At 38.4% G+C, this 24,820-nt stretch overlaps 1 protein-coding gene and 1 pseudogene across 1 annotated transcript; one reads left to right on the plus strand and one right to left on the minus strand.

Annotated features, from left to right (window-relative positions):
• Window positions 1-58: 58 nt before the first annotated feature.
• LOC114827455 (UDP-glycosyltransferase 88F4-like) lies at window positions 59-16,197 on the plus strand (annotated as a pseudogene).
• LOC103400427 (ent-kaurene synthase-like 1) lies at window positions 16,172-23,918 on the minus strand. Its single transcript, XM_008339076.4, has 14 exons — window positions 23,811-23,918; window positions 20,408-20,460; window positions 20,036-20,321; window positions 19,764-19,944; window positions 19,089-19,306; window positions 18,870-18,990; window positions 18,686-18,783; window positions 18,381-18,604; window positions 18,168-18,280; window positions 17,934-18,032; window positions 17,560-17,775; window positions 17,295-17,436; window positions 16,714-16,959; window positions 16,172-16,626 (listed from the first exon to the last, which is right to left on the minus strand). The coding sequence occupies exons 1-14, from the start codon at window positions 23,860-23,862 to the stop codon at window positions 16,324-16,326; spliced, it is 2,352 nt and encodes a 783-aa protein (XP_008337298.2). The 5' UTR covers window positions 23,863-23,918; the 3' UTR covers window positions 16,172-16,323.
• Between the last annotated feature and the right edge of the window lie 902 nt (window positions 23,919-24,820).

Here is a 24,820-nt window from a genome sequence, read left to right on the forward strand (position 1 = left end):
AGCATACTTCTCAATCAATTGTATCATCAGGTTTACGTTTTCCTCTTCGGAACCTCCAATGTCAGCAAAATCATCAACCACGGTTCTAAGCACTCCCCATTCGCGCTTGATCATCGACTTCTTCTCCACGTCTGCGCTTCCCATAGCAAAGGAACTGCACCTTCCCACCTACTACTTCTACACTTCTGGTTCAGCAGCTCTTGCAGCTTTCTTGTACTTCACTTAACTCCATGAACAAACCACCAAGAGTTTCAAGGACCTCACCGACACTGTTTTCGTAATCCCCTGATTAAAGTCCCCTCTGAAGGACATCCAAATGTCCAGCCAATGCTCGACCGAGACCACCCTGCTTACTGGGACGACATGCTCTACTTCTGCTCACATCTTCCCAAATCCGACGGAATCATTGACAACACATTTGAAGAGCTCGAGCCTACTTCCACCCTGTTTGAAATGGTACCAGGCATATTGTTTTTTGTTGATAAAGATTGAAACTTGAATAAAGGTTTGACGAAATTTTGTGTTTGTTTTGGCTCGAGAGAAAACAGAAGAGCAAGAGTCACTTTGTATATTTTCTTGATGTCCAAAAAACAAATTACAAAGACTATATCTTTTTGTTTCACAGCCGGTCTAAAAACCAGAACCTACATCTAGAGGCCTAGTACTCTTCTCCGATCATAAATGGTTATCAGAGGATATCATCCATCCACTTGGAGGAAGATGAGAATGCTCAGTACAAATAAAAGATAAAACACCAGCTGTAATCTTTCTAAAAACAGGGGAAGAAACTAGCTGTTAAAAAATTAAAAAGCTCCTTCTAATTTTAGTAAGGTCTTCATTTCTTCACACTTTCCTGCTTCCTTTTGACTTCATCTGCAGGATACCTCTAAAGCAAGGAGGCAGCTTAATTCTCAACAGCCTCTCCTAAGCTGCTTACTGGCTTTACTCCTAACTTCATCCTCAAGTAATTGAATCGATCTTTAGGCAAGGCTTTAGTAAATATGTCTGCAAGTTGTTCTTCACTTCTGCAGAACTTCACATTAATCACACCTTCTTGTAGTGCTTCCCTTATAAAATGAAACTTCCTATTTATGTGTCTGGTTTTCTGGTGAAAGACAGGATTTTTCACCATGGAGATTGCAGACATGTTGTCACAGAATAAGGGTGTTGCATCAGCTTGCATTTCTCCAAAATCATCGAGTACAAATCTTAGCCAAATAGCCTGGGCCGTGGCTTTTGCTGCTGAGACATACTCGGCCTCTGCAGTTGATAAAGCAACTGTATTTTGCTTCACAGACGCCCAAGAGAAAATCCCACTACCAAAGCTAAAAGCATATCCTGAGGTGCTCTTGCAATCATCCTCACTCCCTGCCCAGTCTGCATCACAGAATCCTACAAGGATTGCATCACTATCTTTTGCATACTCAATTCCATAGCTCAGCGTGCCTTGCACATATCTCAGAACCCTCCTTGCAACTCCAAAATGTTTCTTTGTAGGACCATTCATGAACCTTGACAACAAACTAGCAGCATACATCAAATCTGGTCTAGTTGCTGTCAAATACAGAAGACTGCCCACAATTTTCCTGTACATGGTTTCATCTGCCAATTCACTTCCATCTACCTTCTTGAGCTTCTCACCAGTAAGCAGAGGAATGGAGACAGGTTTGCAGTCTTCAAGACCAAACCTCACAAGTAATGATTTTGCATACTTGCTTTGATGAATAAATACATCATTTTCAGTTTGTAGGATTCCCATTCCTAGAAAATGATGGAGTAAGCCTAAATCCGACATCTCATACTTCTGCATCATCTCCATTTTGAACTCACTGAGTAGTGTTTTGCTGCTTCCAGTATACACAATGTCATCAACATATATTGAGACAATAAGTATACCACCTTCTTCATCGGACTTGGTGTACAAAGTAGCTTCACTTGTGCTTCTGATGAAATTGCAGCTGGTGAGATATGCATCAATCTCACTATACCAGGCTCTAGGTGCCTGTTTTAAACCATACAAGGCCTTCCTTAATTTGTAGACCTTATGACAAGCATTTTTAACTTCAAAACCTTCAGGTTGTTCAATGTATACCTCTTCTTCAAGTATGCCATTTAAAAACGCAGATTTCACATCTAGTTGGAATAGTTTCCACCCTTTTTGTGCAGCCAAAGCTATAAGGGTCCTAATTGTATCCAACCTTGCCACTGGTGCAAAGGTCTCATTGTAATCGATTCCGGGCTTTTGTGCATACCCTTTTGCCACCAGTCTAGCCTTGTGCTTCTGAACTGTTCCATCTAGATTTAATTTAGTTTTGAACACCCATCTCACCCCAATAACAGGCTTATCCGTGGGTCTATCAACTAGCTGCCAAGTGTCATTCTTTTCAATCATATCGATTTCTGCATTCATAGCTTCTTGCCATGCTTGATCATGTGCTGCTTCTTGATAATCTTCTGGTTCAACAAAACTCATGTGACATCTAGCATATATCTCTTCTAGACTCCTTAGTTTTACAGGTGTTGAACTAGGAGTTGAGTTTTGACTTAGTGATTCACTTCGGCTAGTTGATGCACTGGTTGGGCTCGAACTTGGTTGAGAGCTTTGAGCAGTCTCAACCTGAGTCTCATTTGGACTTTCCTGCACATCACCACCATGTGTTTGATTCTCAAAGACTAGGGACATCACAGGTGTTTCAACTTGCCTGTATTCCCAACTCCAACACTGATCCTCATTGAATACAACACTCCTGGAGAGGATTATTTTCTTGGACTGCAGGTCATAAACTCTATACCCTTTTTCGCAGCTTCCATACCCCATAAAGATACCTTTTCTTGCCTTTTCATCAAACTTTTTTCTTAGCTGTGAAGGTATGTGTGTATAGCATATGCATCCGAACATTCTCAAATGTTTTATGCCTGGTTTTCTACCTGTGAAGGCTTCAAATGGAGTCTTGCCCTTCACTGAGGTTATGGGACATCTATTCTGCAAGTATACTGCAGTTCCAACTGCTTCAGCCCAAAAAACTACAGGGATATTCTTCTCGGCCATCATTGACCTTGCCATTTCACCAATGGTTCTATTCCTTCTTTCAGCAACTCCATTTTGCTGAGGGGAATATGCAACTGTTAATTGCCTCTCCATTCCAGTGTTAGAACAGAAATCTAAGAATTCATGAGATGTATATTCACCTCCCCTGTCACTTCGCAGCTTCTTAATCTTGAAACCACTTTGTAGCTCCACAAAGGCTTTAAATTTTTTAAATACATTGAACACATCAGATTTGTTTCTAAGAAAGTACACCCAGCACATTCTTGAATAGTCATCGATGAATGTGATGAAGTACATGTTCCCACCAATGGATTCATTTTGCATTGGTCCACAAACATCAGTATGTACCAATTCTAGTGGATGGCTTGCTCTCCATGCTTTCTCCTTATCAAATGGTTCTCTGTGCATTTTTCCAGCAATACAATTCTCACAGATTTCATTCATTTCTGATAGCTCGGGTAAACCAAGTACCATTCCCTCTCTTTGCAATTTTTTTAGGTTGTCAAAACTCAAGTGACCCAGCCTTTTATGCCAGATCCATGACCCTTCTTCAATTGAAGCTCTTTTAGCTACTGGATTTATAGATTCCAAAGACAATGGAAAGCACCTATTTCCAGCCATAGTTACCTTGGCTACCACATTTTCAATATTGCTGTCATCAAAGATTATAGCCATATTACCACCAAACAGGACATAGTAACCGTGTTCCATCATTTGACCAACACTCAAGAGATTTTCATCTAATCCTGAAACTAACAGAACTTCATTAATGTATCTCTTCCCATGCTTTGTATCTACTACAAGTGTTCCCTTGCCTGTAGCTTGAACCAGATCGCCAGTCCCCATTTTAACTTTGCAGGTAATTGATCTGTCAAGATTTAGTAGCAAAGACTCTTGAGAAGTCATGTGGTTGCTGCAGGCACTATCAACAAACCACACGGATCTGTCCTGAGATGTTGATGCTGCGTGACAGGCATAGAACATTGTGCCATTGGTCACACCTTCCTCTTTTGCATAGTTAGCAACCTGTTTGTCATTGTTACAATCCTTTGCAGTGTGTCCAAATCTGCCACACTTGCCACATTTTGGTTTTCCCTTATACCTACAAATGCCAAAATGATATTTATCACAAGTTTGACAGTGTGGTTTCATGACACCTTGACTACTGCTTCCTTGTTTGCTTTGAAAAGTGCTTCTATTTCCCCAACTTCCACCATTTTGATTGTTCCAACTAGAGTTACCATTGCCATTCCAGTTACTGCTTTGTGACCAATTTCTTCCTTTCTTGTTTTGTTGCCATTTATGGTTCTGTTTACTCTGTGCACCTTTATAACTTCCACTAGTACTACCATGAACACTACCTCCAATCTTTAGACTACTAAATGCCCTCTTAGTACCAGTAACCTTGTCCCTTTCATCATGCAGGTCTTCCCTTTTATCATAGACTTTAACCGAGGCCAAGACTTCCTCAACCCTTATAACATCCAGATCTCTTGTCTCCTCTATTATAGACACTATGGATTTGTATCTTTTATTTAAGCTCATTAATAGCTTCTGCACAATCCTTTTCTCAGGCACATCCTCACCTAGTGATTTCAGATTATTCATTATCTCAAAAAACCTAGCCAAGTAGTCATCTAAGGGTTCACCATCATGCATTCTCAGATATTCAAACTCAGCTCTAATGGCTTGAAGTTTAACAGCTCTTACCTTTTTGTCTCCTCTGAACTCTCTTCTCAAAATTTCCCAAGCTCCTTTAGCAGTCTTCTCATTTCTGATGCGAGGGAAGAGCTCATCAGTTATGGCTCCCTGAATGAGGCTTAACGCCTTGGCGTTTTTTATTCTGTCTTCTTTGGAGATAGTGGGTGCTTCTACTGGAGTGTGCTCAGCCTCACTTCATTCATCTACAGAACCTTCTTCCTCCTCGGGAGTCTGCTGCGGCTGTATTCCGAGTTCTATCACATCCCATAGATCATGTGCTATGAGGATTGTTTCCATTTTGACAGCCCAAAAATCGTAGTTTGCACCATCAAACTGTGGAGTTCGTAAATCTCCACCGGAAGAACTCGATCCCACCATTTCTTAGTGAGTATCAGTGAATCAACCAACAAAGGAACCACCTTTAAGATTTTCTGGGTTTCCTTCGGAGCTAGATCTCACCCACAGTATCACGCCCTTCTTCGGAATCAGACCAAGAGCTCTGATACCATGTTTGAAATGGTACCAGGCATATTGTTTTTTGTTGATAAAGATTGAAACTTGAATAAAGGTTTGACGAAATTTTGTGTTTGTTTTGGCTCGAGAGAAAACAGAAGAGCAAGAGTCACTTTGTATATTTTCTTGAGGTCCAAAAAACAAATTACAAAGACTATATCTTTTTGTTTCACAGCCGGTCTAAAAACCAGAACCTACATCTAGAGGCCTAGTACTCTTCTCCGATCATAAATGGTTATCAGAGGATATCATCCATCCACTTGGAGGAAGATGAGAATGCTCAGTACAAATAAAAGATAAAACACCAGCTGTAATCTTTCTAAAAACAGGGGAAGAAACTAGCTGTTAAAAAATTAAAAAGCTCCTTCTAATTTTAGTAAGGTCTTCATTTCTTCACACTTTCCTGCTTCCTTTTGACTTCATCTGCAGGATTACCTTCTGCAGGATACCTCTAAAGCAAGGAGGCAGCTTAATTCTCAACACACCCTAAAAGGCTATAGTTCAAGGTCTGTGCGTTTCTGATCGCCCCACTCCGCCTGTGTACTGCATTGGATCCATCATCGAAGAAGAAAAACAATCCTTCATCGAAGAAGAAAAACAATCTGGTAATGTTGCCACGGAGGTGGAGGAGGACTGCCTCTAGTGGCTAGATAAGCAGCCAAGTCGAAGCGTGATGTTTCTTTGTTTCGGAAGGAGAGGATCATTCTCACTGATTCAACTGAAGGAGATAGCAAAAGGGTTGGAGACAAGTGGGATGGGAAGAGGTTTCTGTGGGTGGTGAAGAAGCCGCCGGTAGATGTGAAAACAAAGCAGCTTCATGGAGCTGACAACGACTTTGATTTGGAGGGTCTGTTGCCTGAAGAGTTCTTGGACAGGACCAATGACAGGGGCATGGTGGTGAAGTCATGGGCTCCGCAAGCAGCGGTGTTGAAGAAGGAATCGGTGTGTGGGTTTGTGACACATTGTAGGCCGAACTCAGTGCTCGAAGCGGTGGTTTCAGGCGTACCATTGATTGCTTGGCCACTGTACGCGGAGCAGCATCTGAATAGGAATAATCTGGTGAAGGTCATGGAAATAGCGACCAGGGTGGTGGAGAGAAAGGAAGATGGTGTCAGGAATGTCAGTACTACAAGATAAATAATGCACAACGTAAAGTAGAAAATAGACACTCACTACTAGAAATTTGGCTAAAAGCCACTCTTTTCATTGGTGTCTATTGTCATTTGTGGACACTCTCATTGGTGGCAAACCTCAATGGGCACCAAGCAGCCACTAAACTAGAGAACATGTTCTATGTAGAGGACTCTATTGTAGCAATGGCTACCAATATTGCATTGGTGTGTATGTGAATAGTACAACTTTTTTTATGGTTTTATAATTATTTCTAAAATTCAAAATATCTCATTGTCCCTCTTATTAGTGGCTAGATTTAAGACTAACATTGGTGCCTTTCATACTCATACACACACCAATCATATGTGTCTCTATTAGGATCAGTGGTTTTTAAATTATAGGCACCAACAATGGTGTGAATCTACAGCATTCCAAATGGCCAGTAGGTTCGAATTGTATTACATGCATTTTAGTGATATCTCTGTACTATATTAAAACTCAGCTTTTTAATATAAAATTCACATTAAATTTAAATTTGCAAAAGGATTCACATTTCCAACCAACCACACTTTATATCCAATAGATTTGTCAATAACAAGGTTTGTGCTACATAAGAAAGCATATTACATTCAACGCTGTTGTCCAACACAACCAAGTACCCAAGGGTGATGACGTTACATTTTATAACACCTATGTACCTATGCACATCCACCAACAACAAACTAATAACTAACAAAATCTGCTAATTGGTTCTATGCCTTCCCTATGGCATTTATACTATATACATCAAGCAAAATTCACAAAAAGGATCACAGTTAACTTTTCACTTACTAATGCCAGTGACATTCACCATGCATGGATGATACCCAATCTCATAATCTATGCCAATATTCTGCAGCACAACAAAACCATCATTTTCAACTTCTCCACTTGCTTGGATCTCCAAACCAGTCCCTTGTTCAATTCTATTGACACAAACTTGAGTCACATCAACTCCATTTGGTTCCACCATGCCTCCATCAGCAATCCTCTTCAGCGCGGACATAATTTCAGCCCTCATTTCATGCTTCATGTTCTCCACTTCCAAGTCCACCCTTCTATTGTGTGCCACCATTGAATCAGTATGCTCTTTCCTCAATTGTGCAACCACATTTGCTGACTCAATCCTTTGCCTTTCCTCTCTCTCTCACTTGCCTCCATCCTAAGTCTCTCAATTTCAATATTAGCAGTTTTTCTTTGCTCCTCATATGATGCTCTAATTGCTTCAACCTCTTTACAAATTCCCCTTTTCTCAGTTATAATACCTGGCACGTCAGACCACACAACCCCTGTCCCAAACCCTCTTACAAGGTTGTTTCTCTCAGGCCCCAATACATCAGCGTACACAATATGGCGAACCTCATCAGTTATGATCTCATTCCTATCCTCGTACAGTTTCAGCTTTGTATTGAAATCATCCTGCAAGTACTTGCCAAGATTAATTATTAATGTATATGCACTTTATATAATTTGAAAGCCTTCTAAATCAAAGATATTCCAACCATGTTTCTCAATAATACGTGTACTATGAGTGATTGTTCTGTTCTTCAGGCTATAGTGCATACCAATAAACTTATATGCATAGGAATCTCTTTCATTACTTCATTGTATGCACTAATGCAAGTTGTCGTTGGCTTATGCTCTTCGTTTCACTGACATTAAATAGCAATTAATCTAAAACACCTGATTGTCCAGAATCCACAAACCTTTTATATATCTTGCCCACTATTAAACGATATGGGGTGACTGATGTTGCATATGGGTAACTGATGCTGCAAAGGATTGATGTTGCATATGGGTGACCCCATATCGTCTAATATAGCATCAATCACCCTATATTGTCTAATAACCCTAAAACCATATGCAGTATCATTCACCTATATGCAGCATCAGTCCTATGCAGCATCAGTCATCCCATATCGTCTAATACCTACATATAAATAGTAGCAGCTGGTAATTGATGGCATACTTACAATTATTGCAGGTGACCAAGCATCCACTGGTTCCCCATTCTTCCGTGTATGTGTCAGCGTAAAGAATGTAATGCAGTCCGATTTGCTTCCATTTACTTGTTCCTGTTAACATAAATTGTCAAACAACTAATTTCCACATTATTTCATATCTTGACATCAATCAGCACCTTCATTCCATTTGCACTAACATGTACTTAATTTACCTAACACAAAACACCTGGAAGAGCCTTACATATTCGTGTCTGATTTGCGCAAAAGTCTTGGTTCCAGTCGTGTGATTTATTTGTAGGATCTTCTTGTTCTTTCTACATGATGCAGCACGCTTATGCATATGTCAAGTTTAGCATGCATTAGTAGGGCTATGTGAAAGGAAATTCATCCTAATTTCCAATACATACAATCCATACATTTATCATCCATATTATGTCATAACTAAATGAAGCATATATGGTGTATAAAAAAGGAAGAACATTTGTTGATTGTGTGTGGTACCTGAGCATCTACGGTATCCCATAGCTGCACTAACAATTTCCATTGGCCTTAGTTGACACGTCCATCATGACAATGGAACCTCTCCGCTAATGGTAAGTGCAGGCATGGAGTATAGTATGCCTTCTTAAGGTTTGCCTTGTACTTCTTTCATCTATCATTCAACTTCATCTCATTAACATTTGTAACAAAAGCATTTCTACTTAATACCTCAGTTAATTTTCTGGTAAGAAGAGAAGAGTAATAGATACCTCCTGAAATGGCTTCAATGAAACCTCTATGCCCTCAAGATATTTTCTTGTTTGAGTTGATAGCTTGATGCAATTAAACAAGCAAAGTGAATAAAGTGATATCTATTACGCCATACATGTTTGCTTTTTGAAATCCAATATTCAAATTCCAGCAGATAGTTAAGGTGAGCAGGAAGTCCTCCCATCAAGTAATCCCTAGTAAAACCATTAATTAATTGATATACCCTTATGGAGGTAAGCCCCTAGCTACACAAACTGGCTAGGTGTTGCTATTACCAAATAAAAAAACTGCAATATATATATCCCAGCTTTGAAAACAAAAAAAATTAACTAGCACCACTTCGATCGGTGCCTACAAAATAAATAATAAAATAAACAAGTAGAAGAAAAGTAATTTTAAGAAATAAAACTATTTAACAGACACCAATCATTGGTGTCTCAATGTTAAAAGCCACCCATATCAGTGGCATCCCATTGTAAAGACACCAAAAAATGCTAAGAGTGAGTGGTTTATATCTATGGCCACCAATTGCAAATGGTGTGCAAAAAAATGGTGTCCTATAAGCATAATTCTAGTAGTGACTAAGAAAGTTGTGGTTCGGCAATTTATGCCTACGTCCACGGAACAACGATCAATCTTCACTATATGAAATTAATAAGTACAACAAGAGTAGTCTTACCAAGCCAAAGGCAAGGCTTGATGGATACAAGAAAGTATAACACACACTTTCTCTCACTCTAAACTTTACTCACACAATGTGTAGTGGAACACTCTCACTCTCACTTTTGGAGTGGAACTCTAGCTTTGGACTTGATCCTTTGCTACTCACTACTATGCTAGCAACACCCACACACCTATTTATAGGTGAAAATTGTAGCTTCTAGATCTTTCCATTTGCAACCAAGGAAGCTAGTACTCTCTAGCTTCTTCCATCGACTTAATAACATGCTAGAATTGTCTAGCATGCTCCAGCCACCTCTCTTGCTTACTAGAATAATCTAGAACATTCATCATGGGTTGGACCATATACCAACAATCTCCCCATCCAGTCCATGAGGGAGGAATTTTGATCATGACTCCAAGTTACCTGGAGTTTATCCTAACAGCCTTAATGCAGAATTCCAACTTTGATTTTGTGACTACCTTTGTCAACATGTCTGAGGAATTATTATCGATATGAATCTTCTTCAGCTGTAGCAACTTATTCTTAATAGCATCTCTAATCCAGTGATAACGAATATCAATGTCACATCCCAGTCCGCATAACAAGATATTGTCCACTTTGGGCCACACCCTCATGGATTTGTTCTTAGGTTTCGACACGAGAATTTCCTGGGTCACCCATCCTAGGATTGCTCTTGCCCAAACTCGCTTAACTTCGGAGTTCTTATGGGATCCGGAGCCAGTGAGTTCCCAAAACGCATCTTGCAAATGAGAGGTGAGCATATACATATTATAAGGCATATCCTCCCCTAGGCGATGTGAAATACCACAATCCACCCCCCTTAGAGGCCTGACATCCTCGTCAGCACACTTTCGGCCAGGGAATGGCTCTGATACCAAATTGTCACATCTCAGTCCATATAACAAGATATTGTCCACTTTGGGCCACGCCCTCACGGATTTGTTCTTGGGTTTCGGCACGAGAACTTCCCAGGGGATCACCCATCCTAGGACTGCTCTCGCCCAAACTCGCTTAACTTCAGAATTTTTATGGGATCCAGAGCCAATGAGTTCCCAAAATGAGTCTTGCAAATGGGAGGTGAGCATGTACATTTAAGGCATAGAGGATACTCTCCCCTGGGCAATGTGGGATCTCACAATCAATATGCTTGGTACGTGAATGATATGCAGTGTTCTTGCTCAAATCCAAAGCACTCTGACTATCACAATAAACGCCATAATCACTTTGCTTCAAACCCAACTCTTGGAGAAACCACTTCAGCCACAGCAAATCTTTGCATGCTTTTATAGTGACTGTGTATTTAGCCTCGGTTTTGGACAAAGCAACACACTTTTGTAGCTTGGATTGCCATGAGACGGCTCCCCCTGCAAAAGTAAACAAGGACCCAGACGTAGATTTTCTGCCATCCAGGTCACCTCTCATGTCACCTCTCATGTCACCTTCCAAGATTGGTTTGGAACCGCCAAAGCACAAGCACATCTTATAATTCCCTTTCAAATATCTGAGAATCCACTTAACAACTTCCTAGTGGTCCTTCACTGGATTAGAGAGAAACCTGCTCACCATACCTATTGCATGAGCAATATCTGGTTGTGTGCGCACCATTGCATACATGATACTTCTTACCGTTGAAGAGTAGGGAACAACTACCATTTTCTCCTTTTTCTTCATATGTTTTTTGACACGACTCTTTGCTCAACTTGATATGATTAGCTAAAGGTGAGCTTACCGGTTTGGCTGCTTTCATGTTGAACCTTTCAAGCACTCATTCAACATACTTTTCTTGTGACAGCCAGAACTTCTTAGATTTTCTGTCACGAATTATCTCCATGCCCAAAATCTACTTGGTTGGCCCTAAGTCCTTTATGTCAAAGGACTTAGATAACTCTTCTTTGAGCTTTTTAATCATAAAAGCATCTTGACCAACAATCAACATGTCATCAAAATAAAGCAATAAGATGATGAATTTACCTCCAGAAAATTGTCTGATATAGACACAAGAATCAGCATAAGTTCTCTTGTACCCATTACTCACCATGAATGAGTTGAACTTCTTATTCCACTGTCTCAGAGCCTGCTTAAGACCATATAAGCTTTTCTTTAGCTTGCACACCAAATAGTATCTCGTATTCTTTACCTTTGACTTCAAAGCCTTTGGTTTGCTCCATGTATATCTCATCTTCTAAATTGTCGTCGAGAAATGCAGTTTTAACGTCTAACTGCTCGAGCTCAAGATCCATGCTTGCTGCCATACCAAGGATAACTCGAATAGAAGTCATCTTCACCACTGGTGCGAAAATCTCATCAAAGTCAACTCATTTCTTTTGACCAAAACCTTTGACAACCAAATGAGCCTTGTACCTTGTCATGTTGTTGTCTCTTTTCAATTTAAACACCCACTTGTTTTTCAATGCTTTTCTACCCTTTGGAAGCTCCACCAACTCATAGGTATCATTCTTTAATAAGGAATCAATCTCTGACTCCATTGCCTTCATCCATCTATCACTATCGTTATGGGCTCTAGTCTCCTCATAAGTTCCGGGTTCTCCATAATTAGTCAAATGATATACTCTGATGAAGAATACTTGGTAGACTGTCTTCAATTTCTGCTAGATCTTCTGACTTGGTCTTCATTCTCTTGTGGGGCTGAAGGCTCCCTCTGATTAGGTTCCCTTTGAATCTGCTCTTCAGGCTTTCTTTGATCAGCAATTTCATGGTCTGGCTCATTTTGATCAGGCTTCCCTTTATCAACATTATCCAGTTATGCAGGCACTTCATTGGCAGCTGTTTTAGGGATGTCACCGTGACTTTCTTCATCTGAAACTAATGGATCGACTCCTCTGACTGCGCCATCTGGTTATGCCTCTTTATCCAAATCCCCAATTGTTTGATCTTCATAAAAGATCACATCTCTGCTTCTGATAAACTTCTTCTGGTATGGGTCATATAATCTGTAACCAAAATCTTCACCGCCATAACCAAGACAGATGCACGGTGTAGCTTTATAATCTAACTTCGATCTCTGCTCTTTGGGCACATGTACAAAAGTTTTGTAACCAAACACCTTCAGATGAGAGTAAGACACATCATTACCAGTCCATACTCTCTCTGGAACATCAAGACCTAATGGTACTGATGGAGATCGGTTGATCAAATAGCTGACTGTCCTTATAGCTTCACCCCAAAACTGCTTAGATAACTTTGCAATCCTCAGCATACACTTGGCTGCGCCATTTAGTTATGCCTCTTTATCTAAATCCCCAATTGTTTGATCTTCATAAAAGATCACATCTCTGCTTCTGATAAACTTCTTCTAGTATGGGTCTCATAATTTGTAACCAAAATCTTCACCGCCATAACCAAGAAAGATGCATGGTGTAGCTTTGTAGTCTAACTTCGATCTCTGCTCTTTGGGCACATGTACAAAAGCTTTGCAACCAAACACCTTCAGATGAGAGTAAGACACATCATTACCAGTCCATACTCTTTCTGGAACATCAAGACCTAATGGTACTGATGGAGATCGGTTGATCAAATAGTTGACTGTCCTTATAGCTTCACCCTAAAACTGCTTAGATAACTTTGCAATCCTCAGCATACACCTGACTGCGCCATTTGGTTATGCCTTTTTATTCAAATCCCCAATTGTTTGATCTTCATAAAAGATCACATCTCTGCTTCTGATAAACTTCTTCTGGTATAGGTCTCATAATTTGTAACCAAAATCTTCACCGCCATAACCAAGAAAGATGCATGGTGTAGCTTTGTAGTCTAACTTTGATCCCTGCTCTTTGGGCACATGTACAAAAGCTTTGCAACCAAACACCTTCAGATGAGAGTAAGACACATTATTACCAGTCCATACTCTCTCTGGAACATCAAGACCTAATGGTACTGATGGAGATCGGTTGATCAAATAGCAGACTGTCCTTATAGCTTCACCCCAAAACTGCTTAGATAACTTTGCAATCCTCAGCATACACCTGACTGTCTCCATGATGGTTCGGTTTATTCTTTCAGCAACACCGTTATGTTATGGAGTTCCAGGAACTGTCTCCTCATGACGTATGCCATGTTTCACATAATACTCTCTAAACTGGTGAGATGTGTACTTGCCGCCGTTGTCGCTACGAAGGCACTTGAAAGGTTTCCCAGTTTCCCTCTCCATCATGGCATGGAATTCCTGGAAGGTCTGAAACACCTGGTCTTTGGATTTCAACAAAAACACCCAGACCCTTCTTGAAGCATCATCAATATAAGTAACAAAATATTTATTTCTTCTAAGTGACTCGACTTTCATGGGACCACACACATCTGAATAAGCAAGATCTAACAAATTTCCTTTCTTTGTAGATGGAACAGAAAAACTAACTCTTCTTTGTTTGCCGAATAAACAGTGCTCACAAGAGTTTAACGACGTACCTTTGGCAAAGGGAATGTGAAACTTCTTTGCCAGAACTTGTAGGCTCGCTCATGTGGCCTAGCCTCTTATTCCATAGGTCTAGAGATGAGTCTTCCACAACATTCAACTCACCTTTCAAAACCTTGCCATTTGACCGGTATAACGTACAACAAAGTCATGCTCTTGCTACCATTAGTAAGCTTTAATTTTCCTTTGCCAATATGGTGATAATAACCTTGTCGATTAAGGGTACCGATGGATATCAGATTGAGACGTATATTAGGAATATGTCTCACATCTTTCAAAGCCACCTTCTTTGTATGTAATGAAGAACTCCCGTTTGGATATAGCATGGAAGGAAGCTCCATTGTCAAAAATCCATTCAATGTCTCTGTTAGAATCACCCATATGCAGACATTCACCAACAGACAATATTTCTAGTACATCACCACATATGACAGCGGTGGTATTGCTAATATCATCTTTCTTCTAATTGTTTCCTTCCTTTTGCTCTCTCTTCCAAACTCAACAACAATTTTTCTTCATATGGCCTTCTTTGCTACAATGATGGCATGCACCCCTGAACCTTGACTTGGATCTGCTAAGACTCCTGCCACGACCTCTAGGCCCTCTACTCTTGCTTTTTCCGCGGTTCTTTGTGACAAATACTTGGCTGCTATCTGTGCCAGAAGTCTTTCTCCTTGTTTCTTCATTGAGCAAGATATTTTTAACATTATCAAGAGTAAGAACACCATTAGGAGCAGAGTTACTTACACTCACCACAAATGTCTCCCAACTATCTAGCAAGGATCCAAGTAACAAGAGCGCTTGCAACTCGTCCTCAATTGTCATGTTCATAGTAGCCAACTGGTTTATGATATTTTGGAAATTATTCAAGTGTTCTGCTACACTTAAACCATCCTTGTACTTCACATTGATGAGCTCTTTGATCAAGAATAAGGTTTTCTTGGCTGGGGTCTTCTTCTCAAACAAGGACTCAAGCTTCGTCCAAAACTCGCAGGCATTGGTTTCATTAGACACATGGTGGAAAACACTATTGTCCACCCATTGTCTAATTGTGCCAATTGCCTTGCGATACATCTTCTTCCACTTGACATCGGACATGCTCTCAGGCTTAGTGGCATCTCCTTTAATTGGCTCATGCAGATCCTTGCAATAGAGAATGTCCTCCATCCTTGGCTTCCATGTTACCCAATTGGAGTTGGTGAGTTTGATCATAGTGCCACTTCCTTCCATCTCGTAGTACGAGCCAACCGGGCTCTAATACCACTTGTTAGGAATGTCGGTACTACAAGATAGAGAATGCACAATGTAAAGTAGAAAATGGACACCAAGAAAGATGTGATTCGGCAATTTATGCCTACGTCCACAGAACAATGATCAATCTTCACTATATGAAAATAATGAGTACAACAAGAGTAGTCTTACCAAGCCAAATACAAGGCTTGATGGATACAAGAAAGTTTAACACACACTTTCTCTCACTCTAAACTTTACTCACACAATGTGTAATGGAACACTCTCACTCTCACTCTTGGAGTGGAACTCTAGCTTTGGACTTGATCCTTTGCTACTCACTACTATGCTAGCAACACCCACACACCTATTTATAGGTGAAAATTGTAGCTTCTAGATCTTTCCATTTGCAACCAAGGAAACTAGTACTCTCTAGCTTCTTTCATCGACTTAATAACATGCTAGAATTGTCTAGCATGCTTCAGCCACCTCTCTTGCTTACTAGAATAGTCTAGAACATTCATCATGGGATAGACCATATACCAACAGATGGATTCCTGAGCGAGGAAGAATTGGAGAGTAAAGTGAGGGAGTTGATGGAGTCGGAAGGAGGGAGAGCGCTTAGAGAAAGGAGCAAGCAAATGCAGAGATGGCAATGGCTGCTTTGGGAGAGACTGGTTCGTAGACTTGAAACTTGGTTAACTTTGTTAATAGCATTGGATAACCAAGTTTTCTTAAACTGCATTCGGATTTGGTAAAAATTATATAAATGAAAACTTATATTATCTCAGAAAAAAGATGCAAACTTGTGGAAGACAGTTATTTGTAGCTCTATTACACATGCCAAAAGTTACAGTTCACTGAGAAGGATGGGTTCTTCTATAACTGAATATGCCGTCTTCATCATATCATGTGCTGTGAATCCATCATGCTTAGCGTAAAACAGGTGCAGCACTTTGCTCATGTTCCAAAACAAATCTTTGCAAGCTCTCGGAACTACGCTACCCTTCTCGAGCAAAACTAATCTTAGCAATTCTCTCCTCTTACTGACTATTACATTCTTCATCTCGTTAATGGCCTCTTCCTCAGTAATGCCGCTGCCATGAATCATGGCCAAGGACACAGCATTTAGCTTCCCTTCTGCAGATTCTCTCTGCAACGTAGCCAAGAGTTAAGAGTTAACAATTTTAGATGGGATACTATTACTTTTATAAAAGGAGAATGGGGGGATGTTGTCTACCTTAAACCCTTGGATATCATTGAGAAGGCGCCCAGCTGTGCTCATAAGTCGATACAGATGAAGGAATTCGGAACTTCCTACAGCCTCCTCTGAAAGCTGAGGCCCAACCAAATAGAGAGCTGGAAGGACAATTGGCCCCAAGGCAAATGATACGTATGCATTTTCCATATACTCCTCCATTGTTGGAACTGACTTGTTTCTCAACCACTCGGCTTCCTTGAAGGCAGACTTGATCAAATCCAACCACTGAAAAATCAAACATAGCTCACTTCATCCCCAGTTAAATGAATAAAGGAAGTTGAACTTAGTAATGAACATTTAAATTTCCTTTACTCTCTTTTCGTGAAGTCAATGAATAGAAAACTCAAATAACGGTCTTATCATTGACCAAACAGACACGACAAGGTACCATCAGAATCAATGTTAAGCGAGTGTTCAGGTTATTGTTAGACACTTCGTGAAAGTGAAGTACTTGAAACATTTTAATTGTTCAGGAGACAGCTAGTGCTTTAAGAAAACATTTTATTATATTCATCACACCCAAACGATGACAAGGACAAATTAAAATATTTCCAACTTACAATCCCTGTAACATGACTTGTCACACTGCGTCCTTGCCGCGTGAATGCCTTGGCTCCAATCTCGTTGATTGTGTTCTTGAGTGCTGAAAATATAATTTCAACATTCTCGGAACAACAATCAACACTCACATTCACATCCCACCTGAAGCCCAAATACATGAAAATTTAAGACCATCATGTCAGAAACAACTAACAAGGACTAGGAGCACAAGCAGGAATTGTTGCTCCAACAGAAATAAGAAACAAATGGGAAAAGGAAACATACTTATCAACCAATTGTATGAGGTTTATCAGTTCCTCTTCGGAACCTCCAACGTCAAAGAAATCATCGACCACAGTTGTAAGGACGCCATTTTTGGCCCATGATATGCGTGCATCTGATAGTTCGGGAGGAAAAAGGGTTGCAGCAGCAGAGAAGTAACAGTATGCCTGCTTCTGCCTAGCAAACTTTAGCTTGTCTAATCTGTACTCCTCAACCCACCTGCTTAGGTAAATTCACAAACAAATAAATTAGAATACTCTGTACTCCTCAACCCACCTGCTTAGGTACTGCACTCTCCTTCACTTTAAAAAAATAAAGATCAGGTGGAAACTCTAGTAACAAGAAGATCGGCTTGGGAGAGAGAGTACTGTACGTACCTAGTAAAATGGTTGAGTTCTTCACGGTGTATAGATTGGCAATTATTGAAGTCATCCACAGCCAGCTTTAGGAAATCTTCATTTCCAATATTCAAACAACTAACATAAGACGAGCGCAAGGAATAATAAGTTATATGCACTGGTCCTTCAGAATAATTCAGAACAAATCAAATTCTTCTTAAAAGAAGCGAAAAGGAAGAAGAGGTGCTGTCGAAGAAAATACTAGAAGTTAACCGATAATAAGATTTTAAAATCCTTGTACTGTCTGTGTTGTAATATTTTATAGCTGTCCTGGTTGACAACCGACCCAAAATTGCGTAGCGAGGAATTTTAAGAGCATCAGCCACCTGAAAACAATAAAAAATTGCTTTATTTTATGAACTATCTTGAGAATATAAGAAATTAAAGGCACCAGATAAATAAGATAGGTCTATCACAGAAAGCTACCTCTAGGCCGATATGCTTATTCAGTCTATGACCCTGAATTAAAGTATTGGATAACTCCTGTTTCAGAAAATGACTCGTCCAGTAATGTTGTTTCTCTAGGACGGATTCATCTGGATGTATGATGGTTTCTGAAGCCCTAAACAATTCTAAGGCATCACCGATGTTCTTCATATACCCTCCAAGGGAATTGAAGAAACGATCTTCTGAATATTGAGTTAATGGATCTAAAAGACAGCATAAATCAGTTGCATTTGTTTTTGCCAAAACAAAGTCATGAAAGCCAAGGTACCCAAAATTGAAAATACCTGCAGAAACATCATATCCATTAACACGTAAGAGTCGAAATGCCATTGCACAAGTGGCAGCATCGGAAAATATATCTTCATCACCCTGCAGCCAGCATCTGTTTGTTGGCTAATGTCATGCTTCCCCATGGATGAAAACTAATAAAATCTCGAAACTGGGGTATACATATATGGGAAAAATTACCTGTATGTTTCATCCAGTACACTTCTAATTTCCTCCCTGAAATGTCGATCAACACCCAAACTTTCAAGACTGGCAACCATAGAAAGACGGACATGTTTATGTAGAGGATAAACCGTTGGAACTGAAAAAGGTTGGTTGAAAACATTGGAAGCTTTATCCTGATGTAGTATAGTAAATAAATACACCTAAAAAATTAATGGAAAATATTGAGTACCAAACCTGCATTCCCAAACTTTTCTAAGAGTGTGCGTAGGTACTTAAGACAATCAGCATTCTTAAGGTGAGTAAAAGCAGAGGCGGTGGTTGCTGGTGAATTAAACAAGGATCCATTCCTCCTTTGATACTTCATGACCAGCTCCCAGTTCTGCGAGCTTCCAAATCCTTCTGAAATATATGCTAAGAACGCTCTCCACCCCTCTGAGTTGCTCGCATAACCTCTAAATAATAACATTTTGAAGCAGAGATCTTCAATTAGAATAATTTAGGATGCAAATCTGTTAGTATAGGAGAATCCGGTTAGGATTCTGTTGGGGTTAGGTTTTGTAAATTCCCATGGGACTAGTTTGTGATATTAATTGAATCAATACTTTACAATTCTACATAGTATCAGAGCTTAGGTTTTCTGTTTCCTGAACCCTAGCCTACAAAAAAAATATTTCTTCCCTTTTCCAATGCATTTCTATTATTCTGACTAGCATATGAACTGATTATATTGCGAATATCCATGATGAAGGAACACTTCGTGAGGTTCTAATAAACAAAGCCAAAGCCACATCTAAAACGGTGAGCTCAATGGGGTCACTTGCTTAGTGATCGCACGATATAATAATAAATAAATTACTACAAGATGGAACCGAACTTAAAACAAGAAAATAAAACAAAATGAAAACATACCTTTTCAGCTCAAAGTCTCTTCTGTGAAATAAAGCATCTAGCGTTGGTGCACCGAAGGGAAGGTTCATCTTCAAATTCGTTGCAGATTCAATCATCGCAGGAAATAATATATTAAATCCAACGGGGGATTGTTGTTCTTCATCAGAAGCTGAAGCTAAATTTGATTCGATAAAGTGTAGCCCTAAAAGAACAAAATGGATGTTCTATAAGGTGTGCGTTTATAGAACATAAATGGAGGAAACTTAGCAAGAAACCAAGAACAACGGTTATACCCTTGTTAATTTGTTCTTCGCCAACATTCCACTGTTTCAGTGCAAGGATGCAAGCTAAGGTAGATAAGAGAGCTTCTTTCGTGAACAAGGGATGCAAATTAGAAGGACACCATGAGCCATCACGGAGTTGATTACACAATAACCAGTTTACGCATTCGGGGAAAAACGGGTCCTTTGGGGAATTCGGAGAAGGGACCATTGCTACCCAAGCTGTGTCGTATGAGGAAACCGAGAGATCAATCTTGTCGAACATCTTCCTTATTCTTAGTGTAGTCCCCTCAAAACTCTGCTTAAATTAAAAAAGCAAACTTTTTATATCGTAAACAGTATAAAAGAGTGTAGGAAATCATAGAACTAGGAGGATAATCTTACCAAAACAGCAGCATTGACCTCCGCTGCCTCATTTAATATCGGCGATGTTGGAGCTGCTTGTGGCAAGAAAGAAGGTACATATTAAAGAACTTTCTTTTGGTTCTTCTAGTTGCAATCAATTCTATATTTTCTTCTTCCGTGCAATGTTCTAATTAATCTAACTACGCATAGGGTGTTGCCACTTTTTTTTTTAACAAATGATATTATCTACACTAAAGGGAAGGGGTATGGACTTAACCTCACAATAGGCTAGCAATAATATAATTCAAATTCACCTTTAGCGAGAATCGAACCTAAGATATCTCACTTACAAGTGTAGAAGAATACTACTTGATAGTAGTACTAAATGACACGGTCTAGTGGTATCCTCTTCACTTATAAGTGAGAGGTCTTAGGTTCAATTCTCGCTAAAGGTGAATATGAATCACATTATTGCTAGCACATTATGAGGATAGACTCACCATCTTCCCTTAGTGTAGATAACATCGTTTATTCACACACACACACAAAAAAACACTACACGTAGGGTGGAGAGCACATGCCATAGCCAAATTAATTTGGAGAGCACATACTCTAGTCAACTTGACTACGCACTTATCTACAAAATTATATATACTAAAATTCAAAGGGAAAAACACTCTTCTAAGCACAAAAAGGACAAAAATACTCCTCTTCAAAATTATTTTCCTTCCTTTATTCAAATCAGAAAAAAAAAATTAACAACTTCAAAATCAAACTCCAAAAGGGTATTAAAAACAAGGATTACTTGACTCATTGAGTGTGAAAGTTTTGAGCTTTAAAGAAGCAGAGCAAGGAGAGTTGTTGGCCAAGCAGCATTATCCATGTATTAGGATGTTCAAAAATTAGAAACACGTTTCAGTAAAGGATTTGGAAAAAGATCATTCAAAGGAAAATATAACAGCATAGTTCTTGCCCATACACACTTCAGTAAGAAGCAACTTTACAGTGTATGTCACGCTAGAAGAGAAAAGAACAAATATGAGAGAAACAAGATCAGTGTTTTATTCCATTTTTATTTTAGGGTGGATAGGAACTAGGACATAAATGGAGAGAAAACCTTCAAGACTTCAACTGCAGTTCGAAAAATTTAAAATCAAACAGCACATCAATTTCATTCCAAACCACTTCAAATGCCATAGAGATCATAACAACTTATGGGTTGTTTGTAGGTGATGGTACCCCAATCCTTTTTTTTGGGCACATCTTGCTTACTAATTGGGTTGAGATTGGGTCTTCTCAGTTGGCAACATAATATTTGTTGGTTCAAAAATGAACTTACTTGAACACAAATCTCACTGGCAATGTATCAGCCATACAATATATTCAATGACAATAAAAGTGTCTCTACAGGAAAACGAAGCAAAAAGAAGAGCGAGGTACTCGTTGGCAATACAGAACAATGTGAAAAGTTTGTGATGAGCCCAAGAACAGATCACTTAGAAATTAAGTCATGGAAAATAGAACAATGTAGGCAATTTTTAAAAATTGTATATATTTGGTACTTAGAAGTCCATCCTTTAAGTTGTTGAAATCTGCCTTTTTTTGTTGTACATGGGCTCTTAATATAGAGTCAGTAAAATGTAAGTGCAAACTGAAAGACTAATCAATGTGGGCAATTTTTGAAATTGTATATAGTTGAAACTCAGAGATCCGCCTTTTTTATTGTACATAAGCTCTTCATGTAAAGTCAATAGAATGTAGATCCAAACTGAAAGACTTATTTTACCGTGTGGGTTCAACTGCTTTGATTAGTTTTTGAATTATTTGGATATGGATATGTTGAAGGTTTTATAAGTGAAATATGCATGCAAATGTTTAGTGAAACATGTATGTTTTTTAATGCGATTGTTGTGCTGCTGCCTTTAGAGTATCGATTCATTGTGAGTTATGGGTTTATGTTTTTTTTATCCACCTTCGCTCTTTCTAAACTGTTAGTGATGTGCCTAATGTTTATTTTGGGTTGAATTTCAACTTCTAGATAGGTTTATTATAAGTAATTCTCATAGTGGTTTGGAAATATTAATTTGTTTACAAATCTCTGCGTGTTATGATTAAGCGCGTTAGTGTGATTTTACTTTTCGTTGATAAGAAAAAATTTCTCAAATGTACTGGGAATGCGGAAAGATAAATATACAAATTTACTTTCTTTTCGTTTCAATATCAGTGATGAACACGTTCTCTTTTGCTTCTTTTAGAAACATTTGAAAGAGCTCTGGTATTGGACGTGTTTGAGTGCATGATTTATTTTGAAATTTTTTGTTGATTATTATGTAAAGATCAAACTTCTTTTTTTTCTAAAAGAATTGGGGAGGGGGAAAATATGAGAAAGTTGGAAAAATAACCAAATTTTAGGTCTCATATAGAATTAAAGCCACCATTTTAATTTTATGATAATTATAACCAAAACTTTATGGAAAAGTACTAATATATCCTTAATTTTAGGGTTTCTCACCAATTAAAACACAATCTATAAGATTGCAGATTTGAATGTAGATAGAGAGAGTTTTTCGAGTTCCCACATTATTTTTGAAAAATTGGCTCCAATTGGAGAAATTAATTTCGATCACTTTTTTGTTTTCATTATTGTCTGCAACCTTTAACTACATCTTTAGATGTCTGCAACCTTTAAACCAGAATGAAAGGATGAAGTAAAAACAAAAAAAAAATCAAAGTTATGCAAAGTGAATATATTCCTCGCGTCCATGCTGCTTATGCAAAATCTCTAATGCTTGCAAGGACATAGGTCAAAAAATGCTGCTGTGTCCCATAGCCCCAATTAAGTTCACTATATTGAGTTATGCAAAATCCCTGCTGCTTATACAAAATCGAAGGATGCTTTCATTCTTTCTGATTTAAGGTGAGAAATCCGAAAGTTGCAAAGTAGTTCAAAAGTTGTAGGGAATAATGAAAACAAAAAAATGATGGAGATTAATTTCTCATTGTAAGGTAGTTTAAAGGTTGTGTTTTAGTTGTTATGAGATCAAAAAAGGCTGCTGTGTCCCATAGCCCCAATTAAGTTCACTATATTGAGTTATGCAAAATCCCTGCTGCTTGTACAAAATCGAAGGATGCTTTCATTCTTTCTGATTTAAGGTGAGAAATCCGAAAGTTGCAAAGTAGTTCAAAAGTTGTAGGGAATAATGAAAACAAAAAAATGATGGAGATTAATTTCTCATTGTAAGGTAGTTTAAAGGTTGTGTTTTGGTTGTTGTGAGATCAAGTTTTAGTTATAATTATCATAAAATTATAATAATGATTATAATTCTATACGGATTTAAAATATTGTTATTTTTCTAAACTTCCCGGCAAACATTATGATATACCAAAAAACATAACAAAAACAAAACTACACAAAAAATGGCCAGAGATGGGAGAGAGAGACCTCGTGGGGGAAAGGTGGAGCATCTGAGATTGCTGAGGTGAGAGGAAGTCATAGAGAGAGCGATTGTGAAAGCTGCAGCAACTCCAGAATGCTCAATCTCCACTCTCACACTGGAGAGTCTTATTATATATTACATTTATAATTTAGACTTGCTATATAACGTAAAAAATTCATCATAAATAAATAGTATACAATATGGGATAGCACATGGCAATATGCTATAGCACATGGCATATCACGTGGTCATATGTTAATGGAATACAATATGAAATGGCACATGGTAATATGGTATGCACATTTTTTTAGGGCGTTTATATCTAGGTTAAAAAATACAGGTTGTTTTTTACAATGAGTTCAGCTATCTAATTACATATTTTTATATTAATTTTGTCTTTTTAGATAAAATAATTAAATTCATTAACTTTTGTGATAAAGGTAGATTATAAAAAGAAAAAATATGTAATACAATTAAAGCTTATTTGGATGTATTTTTAAAATGACTGAAAGCGTTTTTTGTGAAAATATTTTTTGAAACAATCCTTAATAAAAATGCTAGTAAATTCTAAAGAAAAAAAACACTTAAAGTGATTCATGCATGAAGCACATAACTGGTGTTTCTTGTAAAAAGCACTTCAAGTGCTTTTAAAACTCAAAAATATTTTCTCTAAAAGCGCTTTCAATCATTTTAAAAGCACATCCAAACGAGCTCTTAGTCTGCGTTATAGGTAAACTATGAACAAAAATCTAGGTCATAGGTAGATAAAAAATTAAACATAGTATCTATAAACGAAATATGAAACCTAACTAACAGATACAAAAACATACCACACCTACAAATAAGATACATTAAGCAGTGATACAGTTTAAAATAAAAAAATAAAAAAAATCTTTTATATAGGTAGATAAATACAATTAACATGTGATAGACATTGATTATAAAAATAAAAATAAAAAATTATAAATGAGGTTTGGAGCAAAAGGACAAGAAATAACAAAGAAAAATAAATAAT

This window comes from Malus domestica, chromosome 10 (assembly GCF_042453785.1).
Source record: "Malus domestica chromosome 10, GDT2T_hap1".
Lineage (NCBI taxonomy): Eukaryota > Viridiplantae > Streptophyta > Magnoliopsida > Rosales > Rosaceae > Malus > Malus domestica.

Coding starts and splice junctions, on each gene's coding strand:
- LOC103400427 (XM_008339076.4), bottom strand. CDS start 23,862: ATGACTTCCTCTCACCTCAGCAATCTCAGATGCTCCACCTTTCCCCCA. Junction 19,945..20,035: donor CGAAGAACAAATTAACAAGG/GTATAACCGTTG, acceptor TTGTTCTTTTAG/GGCTACACTTTATCGAATCA. Junction 18,033..18,167: donor ATTTTAAAATCTTATTATCG/GTTAACTTCTAG, acceptor GTCTTATGTTAG/TTGTTTGAATATTGGAAATG.